We start from the raw sequence: 9,499 nt of genomic DNA, 5'->3' as shown, positions 1-9,499 counted from the left end.
TATATATATATATATATATATATATATATATATATATATATAATTCTCTCTCTTTCTATATATATATATTATTCTCTCTCTTTCTATATATATATATTATTCTCTCTCTTTCTCTTTATATATATATATATACATCATATATATATATATATATATATATAACAGATTTTAAGTTTAATACATATTAGTAATGTACGATTAATTTTGGGCATTTGAATTTAGCGGCTTTATTCCTGGTCATTTCTAATTGGTTCACTATATATTACGTCACTACGCGTGACGTCATTCATGCGCAATAATACACCTTTATATTACGTCATTGGTCTGTTCTTTTCAACTACTGCTGAACTGGTGCAATAAGTTAAAGTGAGACAAGTATATTTTCTCTCACTCTAACTTATTGCACCAGTTCAGCAGTGCAGCTGAAAAGAACAGACGAAATGATTACACCAGTGTGTACGGATCAACTGATAGTTAATAGCGAATTCGGTAGCTTGCACTAGTGCGCGCTGAGTGCGCATTAAGGCCTGTTTACAGTACATTCTTATATTTAAGATCGTGTCTTAAATACATATTTAAAAACATTTTAACTAATAAAATGATTCGTACGGATGTTATACATATCATATTATGGTTAAAAATATTTGAGAATTTATTTGAGAATTATTTAAGACTATTTTTAAATATAATAACATACTATGAACAAGCCTTAGTGCGCACTCAGTGCACACTAGTGCAAGCAACCGAATTCGCTATAAGTGTGCTCAGCCATATATTGAAACTGAAACTGAAACTACGGATCAATTGAAAAGAATAGATCTAAGGTAGCAGATAAAGCAGAATTGAGGTAAGGTAGTTCCAACTTCTTGGTAATTTAACTGATAATTAAATCCTATGTCTTTATTTAAATTGAAGAAAAAACATAGATGTATGATTTAACTATCAGTTACCAAGAAATTGAAATAACCGGCCAGTAGTAATATAAACTTATTGTAGAGTCATTGCAGGTCTTGAAGAATTCTTTTCAAAATTTTTCATTACTCGGTATTTCAATAAATTAAATGTATGCTTTATTTGTTATAATTAATTGTTATATGTTTAATGTGTTTTCTGAAATATTACAACAGTATTATTTTAATAAAAGTATTATTAAATGGAAATCTTGATATTCTGTTATACATTTAACCTATTGTATGATTACAGATATAAACAATGTGCTTACCTGAATATATTAATTCCTAATTTATAAAGGATAAGTAAGTTAAAGGAATTTGAAAAAGAATAGTAATTTCTTGTTATATTTTAATACTGATATCAAAATGGATAAATCTACTGCACAAGTTTTCTTGGAACTGAAATCGTGTTGTGATTATCTGGTGAAAGATCCAAAAAAAGACAACGTATGTAGATTTGTGGAAATAATAACTAACAACTCCCATGTAGCCATGCAATACCTGTCAAAGTATTGCTTAAATTCTACTATCATTTCTTTACAAGTCAAAGATTTAAGGTAATTTTTAACATACTGTTTTTTACAATAACTTAAACTACATAATATATATTAATATATTAATTATTATGCTAATTTGCTAATGTTCAGAAATTTCATTGATTTCAACTGATTATACAATAGCTTGAAATTTAAGGAAAAATTAAAGATTAAAGCTGAATAAGAAATACAGTAGTACTGAAAGAAAAGGGTTTTTTTGCTAATTTGAAACTTTACAATATTGTATATTTTAATACATAAATATGAAATAAAATATGAAAGAATTGTCGCTTTTAAGTAGGGCAAAAGTTATAAAGTGCTAAAAAAATAATAGTTTTAAGGTTAAGAAATCTGTCACATTGACAGTGCAGAAACATATGAGCATGCGCAGGACATACAAAACGTGTGTAATTTCAAATGTGATATAAGAATATTGAAATTACGCGCTGTCAACATGATAGATTTCATAAATCTAAAACTGTCATTTTTTAGCACTTTAAAACTTTTGTTCTATTTGAGAGCGACGATTCTATTTTATTTTCACATTCATGTTGCATGTATCAAAATACATAATATTGTAAAGTTTTAGCCAAATCAAAGAGTAATGAAGCTCTCTTTCAATATTACCAAAAATACAATAAATATAAATACCATTTATATATATATATATATTTTTTATTTTGTTATTTTGCTTAGTTTTTCTATTATCTAACATCTAATTTATTAGATATAATTGTATATGTATCATAATGCTATTTTCTAATAATTATTAAAAATATTAATATTTATTTATATGTGATAATATTTTAATATTTATTTATATGTAATAATATTTTTATGTATTTCTTATTATATTTTATGTAGCAAGGATAAAAAAGAAGAATTGCTGAGGATTCTGAAGCTTATGTTACAAAAAAATAAAATTAGTGAATTGAAGGAATTTTATTATATCTATACAACTGTTTTGGTCCAGATTTATGATAAGAATGAGACAAACAAAGGTATGTTATATAGGTGTATTATATAGTGTATTAAAAATTATATAGTGTATGTTATATAGTGTATTAACAATAATATTAAATAATACTAAAGAATACTTAATTATTAAAATATAGAATACTAAACAATATTAAAAAATATCTAATACATTGTATTTATACCTAATACATTTTATTATTTATTTATATTTTATAGTATTAATATTTCATGAAGAACTTAAAGAACTGGTAGCTTTGTGTATTAAAGACATTATCCTCCAAACCTGTACTGATGTCATAGAATTGCTTTATGATAAAGAAAATAGAATAAAACTTGGTCAAGGAATATTACTATGTATAACAATTGCAAAAACTGAAAAATCATCTGCTGTAAGGTAAATATTTAAAAAGAAATACATTAGAAAAGATATTTATATATTAGTTTTATAATATTATTATTTGTAACACACACACATATGTTTGCGCTAATTCAAACTACTGTTAGATTAGCAGCAATAGATGCAGTAATGGCTTTGTGTTATGTACATAACGAAGTAAATAAATCTGATATTGTTCTGCGAGAACAGGTAGCTGATACTATTATGACATTTTTACCTGGTATTATTGGTGGATTACAAGAGATAATAATGGAAGGGGAAATTCAGAATCACAAAGTTACAGTGGTAATATATACTTCTATACGTATTGATAATACTATATAATATATTTTGAAGCAAGTTACTTAAAGAATAAATCTAATCTATATATTAAACTAATATTTTAGATGGCAATTCGAGCATGGGGAAGAATTATATCTCTTATAATGCATGATAAAGAAGAGACTATATTGTCTGTAGAAACATTAATGAAAAAAAGTACTCATCACAGTACTTACTTGTTGGATACTTCACGTACTAAAATGTTTGAAAATAACCTAAAACAAGATATCAGAAATCAAGATTGGTTTGAAGCTGTAGCTATCAAACTTGGCACTAGTGTACAGCTTTTTGAAAAAATCAGAAGTCATTCCCATTACAAAGTCAGGTTGGAATTAGTTGAAACTATTAGCCTTGTACTTCAAAATTGTTTCAGGTATTCTTCTTTTATATACTTTTTTCTTATATGCTTTTTTGGACTTTTTGTCAAAATAACTTACAATATAAAACATCTTTTTTACACAGAAATATGAAACCAAACATTATGGCATTAATAGATCATTTGATTTCCTTATCTGAAGATGAAACTATGGATGTTAGTATAAAAGCATACAATGTATTGACTATTATAAGTGAAAACTTTATGAGAAATCATAACGTGAAACTAACAAATTTACTGGAAGAAAAATTTTATGGTGTACTTATGCGATTGCCTACTATTGTTAGATGGTCAAGTAAAATCTTCTCCTTGTTAATCATTGAGATATAGAAATTAAAATAGGCTATATTTACACTTTATTCTTTTATAATTTTCAGGTGATGACGAACAATTAGCATCTTTGAATCAATTTGCTGGCTATTTAAAGCTACTTGGAGAACAGAATTTGCCATATATAATGAGCTCCCAAGCTCACACACGAAAATTATTTTTAGCTCTTATATACATTATGGAGATAGATTGCAGTGCAGTATCTCTTTTACAGACAACAAATGTGAAAGATTTAGATGCTCCTGCATATTTCTATGGGTCAGATGCATGGAGACAGTTCAAGTTTATTACAAATAGCTCGTGTAAAGAGAAAATTGTTGAAATATGCAAGCTACTTGGACATTTTGGAAATTTTAATATACTAGTTGACACTATCCTCGAGCTTATGTCAGATGCACCATCACATAGAAAAGAACTGAGTTTGTTACTCAATTGGATTTTAAGTAATAAAATATACATGTATTTAGAAAATAAAACGTTACAAGAATCGATTTTTATGTAATCTTCATAATTGTTTCAGTTTCTGTCAAAGATTCGTCCGTTTTACATTTATATAAGGAAATTGTGGATTTTTATACTTCAGAGGAAATGTGGTACTTATCTATAGAAGTAACAGAAGCCACTTCTTTGGCACAAGCACGAAGTAACGTAGTACAGTGTTGTCTTTTAATGGAAGGACTAGGCTGCATAGCAAAAAATTTACAACGTGACTATAGCATATATCTTTTAAAAACTTTATATTTAATTATGGAAAGAGCAGGTATGTTTTAATGAAATTTGAAATTTAAGCCTGTTTATGGAATCTGTTAACGAAAAAGAATTATTAAAAAGAAATAATTTTTTAGGTAGTGAGAACAGTTTAATTAGTTACATAGGAGTTCGCACTCTTGAAATTATCACAAAAGCGCAGCAACATAGCACAATTGGTGATCTGTTACGTGCGAACGTGGATTATTTTTCCTTTCATATTATAATAAAATTACGTCAAATGGAACTTAATACTGGAGTACTTGATGTTATCGAAGTTGTTATGAAGTATAGTGAATTAGATTTTTTACCATATCTGCAGGGAATTGTAGAAAACGCACTGACGCAATTAAGTAACCCTTTCCGCAAAAAAAATATTTATTACTTCTTAAGGATATTTTATACATTTATCACGTGCATAAAAACGTTAGTAATATGCGAAGATATGGAAAAATCAGAAGAAAATATACGAATTACAAATAACTTTTCCGAAACAATTATTAATTCTTTACTCGAATACTATAATGCTAAAAATATTGATAAAAAACTGGAGAATGATATTGAAGAGACAGAATTGAATGTAGATGTAAATATTGAGCCATCAGAAGAATCAAACTCAACTTACACTGCTTTTAATATAGAAGGTATAATATAAATTTATATTTATCTTTTTGTGCATAAATCTTTCTTGCGCGCATGTGTGTGTGCAAACACCTCCTACAGTATGTGTAATTATTTTATAGACAAAGAAGAAAACAAGGAATTGCCCATCTATACAAAGATAATAATAAAAATTATGAAATGTTGTTTAAACTTTCTACCTTCAAATGATATACAAGTATCGTTAATGGCAATGCAAACACTTCAAATTGGTTTAGTAATGTTGATTCAGTGGGAAGATGAACTATTGCCTATTGTACATCAACTGTGGCATCCACTAACTGATAGGTTTAACGGTGGAAATGTTATCGTAATTAATCATGCTTGGCAACTTTTGTATGTTCTTGCCAGGATATCAAATGATTTTATCAGAAGTAGAACTTTGCGGTAAATATTCTGCATGTCCTGTAAAATGACATACTATAAACAAATAATATCTAAATTGCAATATCATAATTAATTTTGCAGAGACGTGCTGCCGTCCATATCTAAATTCCTGATCGATTCTTCTAAGAAAAGTATTAATAAAGGATCTGAAAATATCTATAAATTTACACAAATCTACAAATTGCAATATGAATTATTGTACACGTTGGGAATAGTTGCACGACTTGTGAGACTACGTGAGCAAGAATTATGGAAACTATTAAACGATACGCAATGTTATCTCAGTACACGTCAAAATCCTACATTACAAGTAATATTGAATAATGAGTATATATTACACTCGCATAAATATTTCCAGCTACTGATAATTTTAAAAATTCTCAGGCATCCTGTGTAAAATTATATAAAGAAATTGCTGATTATAATGCAGATATTGTATGGGTGAAATGTCTCGGTATTTGGAATTCAAATGTTGAGAAAATAGTATCGGATGTAACATTTGATATCAAAACTATACTGGTAACACTTTTTTATTATTATTATTATATGCGATTTGTGCAGTTACTATAATTTATAAAATATTGATACATTTGATGATACATAAAGTTATTTTATGTTATTTTTTAGAATCCAACAGATATTGCAACGTCAAACGAATATTACAAAAATGTACAAGATATTATTATGTATATCGAAAGAAAAACATCCGATATATGTTAAAAATATATATTGATACTTTAGGAAAAATATAATGATAATAATATAATGTCTTAATTTAAAATTGTTTAATTCACATTACATAATTACATTTCTATTTTTCATTAAATGACTCTAAAGTAATATAAAATTAATCATATATATATAATTAATTTGTGTACACAGAAATTGATAATATGAAAAAAATTGTATAAAAAGAATATGAGGAATTAGATTTGTCACATATATGTTTGATCATATGCAGGTATATTCTAAAAAATATTAAAAACTTTTTTATGGCAGATATTTATTTGTATATTTATATAATTCCAACAGATTTTATAATTATTTTCCACATGTATTTGTACAATCACTCATATGTAATTACACCTCTTTTCATTATCTACTAAGCAATAAATTATAAAAGAAAAATGTACTATAATATATTATATTTAGTGATATTTACATATTATATCTCCTGCTTTATATCAATGTTTTAATTGTTGTTGCCACATATTTTGAAAAAAATATAAACTTTATATTAATTTCTATAGTCTACAAGTAGATCGTTCTTGTTTGATTTTGAGACTAACAAATTTGAAGCAAACAAAAATTAATGAAATTACATAGTTTTCACGAAATAATTTAAAGTTTTTGCAATATTTGCATTGCAGGGTAGTTATATGACAAATACTACTTCAAATAACAAAAATGCATGTAATAAAAATAATAAAAATGTATTTCTTTAATAACTGTATTTTCTGTTCCCGCGTTATATTTCAGAGTATTTTTATTTCTAAAATTGGAAATGATATCAGTTTATTGATACGTAGTAAACTAAGACCACTAAATTTGTCAACAAACTAAGGAAATTTAAAAATAATTTCATGTGTTCTGTAATAAATAATTATTTAAAAATTGCGTTTCTTCACATAATATTTCTTGCAAGTATTATAAATGATGTTAAGGAAACTTAATTATTTGGAAAATTGAGCTGAGGATATTTTACAAGAAATCTGGAATATAAGTGTATAAAGTGCATACACTTTTTACATATGTTAAAGGATGGTAAATTACAGGTACATAGAAAGATGCAAAATATACTGTTCTTCGGAGTTTCTAGAAGATAACATTTTACAAGCACATAAATTATAAATATTTGTTTAGAAATTAAATTATCATATTTTGCAATATGACAATCACGTATTTTTTTTTGCATAGCAAGTAAATGCTCTTGCATTCAGCGCTGTTCAGTCACGTACATTAATATTTCAATATGTTCATTGTAAAATACATTAATGATCAAGCATAGTTTTTTTCTATATTTTATCTCCAAATTCCTAATTTTTGCTTTGATTTATATCGAGAATGCATAGGTATCATATAAAATGATTTCATTTCATTTACAGAAAGTTCCGTACAATTAACAAAGAAGCAATTATATTTTGAGCACGTTATCAGTTATTTCCATAATTTAATAACCGATGATCATGGTCCACTCTTGTCATACATTGATTAGCACACTTTAAAGAATTTAGATACTACCTATCGCACGTGTGCGTTCTGTACTACTAAGAGGGTAAAATATACATTCCATGTACGCGTCTTTTTTTTTTATTCAAGGGATTTAAGATTATTTAAGAAATTTCTAGATAAGATAACAAAGTATTAGCGTTTACTTTGTGTTAAAATTAGCTATTTATAAAACAGTATATTTTACAAGTTATCTTAGCAAAAATTCTTGCCTATAGTGAACAGATTCATACACATTACGTAACGATTCTCTAAAAAAGCGAGGCATCATTTCCACGCTTGTTTTTGAGCTTTTTTGGATGCTAATTTTTTAGTGACGTACGATGAGATCAACAGCGCTGCAAGTACTATCACAATAAGATAATAATCAAAGTCTTCTTTTAGAACGTCGAATGTTTTAGATGGTGCCACTCTCGTGTAAAACAAATCTGCAAATACAGCAATTATTTTGTTCATTTACATTGAAAGTATTTTTAGAATCGATATGTAATTACCATACTCACCAAGACCATGTACAAAAACTAAACAAGTACTTTCAAGGCCACTGGGACTAGTGTGAATACCCAAAACTCTAGAAACACTTTGATTATAATTGATGATAGCATCCATATGAATTGGAATTTCGGGCATGTATGGTATTACTCCTTCCTCTCGCATTTCAGGATTAATAGGCCGTCGTGGATCTACCATCATCCACGGCAACTCTAATATTCCACCATTGGCTAAAGCAACTAAGGATACAAATAAAATTAATCGCAACGCATCACACATAACTGAACATACATAGATAACCAAAATTAATATTTTTCTTTTCAATTAACTAATCATATACACACGTACCTATTATATGTTTGCTAGTAATACCTTTCTCAGTAATCGTTTCTTGCATATATTCTATAGATGCCGGGAAAATAAAAGCTTGTCTCTCTACAATTGGCAATTTTGTCGTCGCTAAAGAAGAGAACACTAAAACATTCAAAAATCGTGATTAATTATTCAATCAACAGTTAAAACTTACATACATTGCCGAAAATTTATGACTGTCTTTACCTGTGGTGTTACTCTGTATCTTTCCTTCGTACAGTTCTAACGTGGCGATCTCTGTTCTACGTCCTTTCTCATTGAAATAACTGTATACTAACCAATTTTCTGAATGCACAATATGAATTGGACCACGTACTCTTTTGTGCGTGATAGAAAAAATCATAGATCCAGATACTACATCTAGTAGATACAAATTAAGTGTATCTACAAAATAAAAGTACAATAAAAAAGTATTTTCCAACAAATATAATATTGATTAAATTGCACGTAATAGTAAATATATACTTACTTTTATGGGCATGTCCTATACCTTCCGTTACTACAGCCACTAAATTGGGGTTAATATATTTATATAATACCGATCTGTCACTTAAGACTCTCCCTTGAGAATGGACACGTTCTATCGGATTTTTTGCTACAACTTGCGTTATTCTTTGGTTCCTCGGTGATAGTAACAATTCCCACACTTTATGAGCGATTAATTCCTAGTTTCAACCATTAAAATAATCAATGTTTATTTACTAGCAGCGCGTCAGATATA

The 9,499-nt window shown here is 27.4% G+C and overlaps 2 protein-coding genes across 7 annotated transcripts in view; one reads left to right on the top strand and one right to left on the bottom strand.

Moving 5' to 3' along the window:
- The window catches only part of LOC116846494 (TELO2-interacting protein 1 homolog), a 6,658-nt gene extending 184 nt beyond the window's left edge, over positions 1-6,474 (top strand). The window contains exons 1-14 of one of the 5 annotated variants that reach the window (XM_032820407.1): positions 692-847; positions 1,204-1,510; positions 2,354-2,490; positions 2,684-2,861; positions 2,972-3,149; positions 3,251-3,558; positions 3,648-3,856; positions 3,939-4,334; positions 4,412-4,651; positions 4,737-5,282; positions 5,382-5,685; positions 5,767-5,995; positions 6,070-6,204; positions 6,313-6,474. In XM_032820407.1, coding sequence (XP_032676298.1) covers positions 1,320-1,510; positions 2,354-2,490; positions 2,684-2,861; positions 2,972-3,149; positions 3,251-3,558; positions 3,648-3,856; positions 3,939-4,334; positions 4,412-4,651; positions 4,737-5,282; positions 5,382-5,685; positions 5,767-5,995; positions 6,070-6,204; positions 6,313-6,405 — 3,144 coding nt within the window. In that variant the 5' untranslated portion in view covers positions 692-847; positions 1,204-1,319 and the 3' untranslated portion in view covers positions 6,406-6,474. Of the gene's footprint in view, positions 1-691; positions 848-954; positions 1,064-1,203; positions 1,511-2,353; positions 2,491-2,683; positions 2,862-2,971; positions 3,150-3,250; positions 3,559-3,647; positions 3,857-3,938; positions 4,335-4,411; positions 4,652-4,736; positions 5,283-5,381; positions 5,686-5,766; positions 5,996-6,069; positions 6,205-6,312 lie in introns of those variants that run through there. The other 4 variants (XM_032820409.1, XM_032820408.1, XM_032820411.1 and 1 more) reach the window with 4 other exon arrangements.
- A 625-nt stretch (positions 6,475-7,099) lies between these two features.
- LOC116846495 (ER membrane protein complex subunit 1) overlaps positions 7,100-9,499 on the bottom strand; it is a 7,345-nt gene continuing 4,945 nt past the window's right edge. For both annotated transcript variants that reach the window (XM_032820412.1, XM_032820413.1), the window contains 5 exons: positions 9,248-9,443; positions 8,965-9,162; positions 8,755-8,880; positions 8,418-8,645; positions 7,100-8,342 (listed from right to left, as the gene is read on the bottom strand). In XM_032820412.1, the coding sequence (XP_032676303.1) occupies positions 8,182-8,342; positions 8,418-8,645; positions 8,755-8,880; positions 8,965-9,162; positions 9,248-9,443 (909 nt within the window). In that variant the 3' untranslated portion in view covers positions 7,100-8,181. The remainder of the gene's footprint in view (positions 8,343-8,417; positions 8,646-8,754; positions 8,881-8,964; positions 9,163-9,247; positions 9,444-9,499) is intronic.

The sequence above is a fragment of the Odontomachus brunneus genome, unplaced genomic scaffold (assembly GCF_010583005.1).
Source record: "Odontomachus brunneus isolate Ranch 3 - 2012 unplaced genomic scaffold, Obru_v1 Obru_scaffold_065, whole genome shotgun sequence".
Lineage (NCBI taxonomy): Eukaryota > Metazoa > Arthropoda > Insecta > Hymenoptera > Formicidae > Odontomachus > Odontomachus brunneus.
Note: the sequence above shows the minus strand (reverse complement) of the source record. Positions and strands in the feature narration are given on the sequence as shown.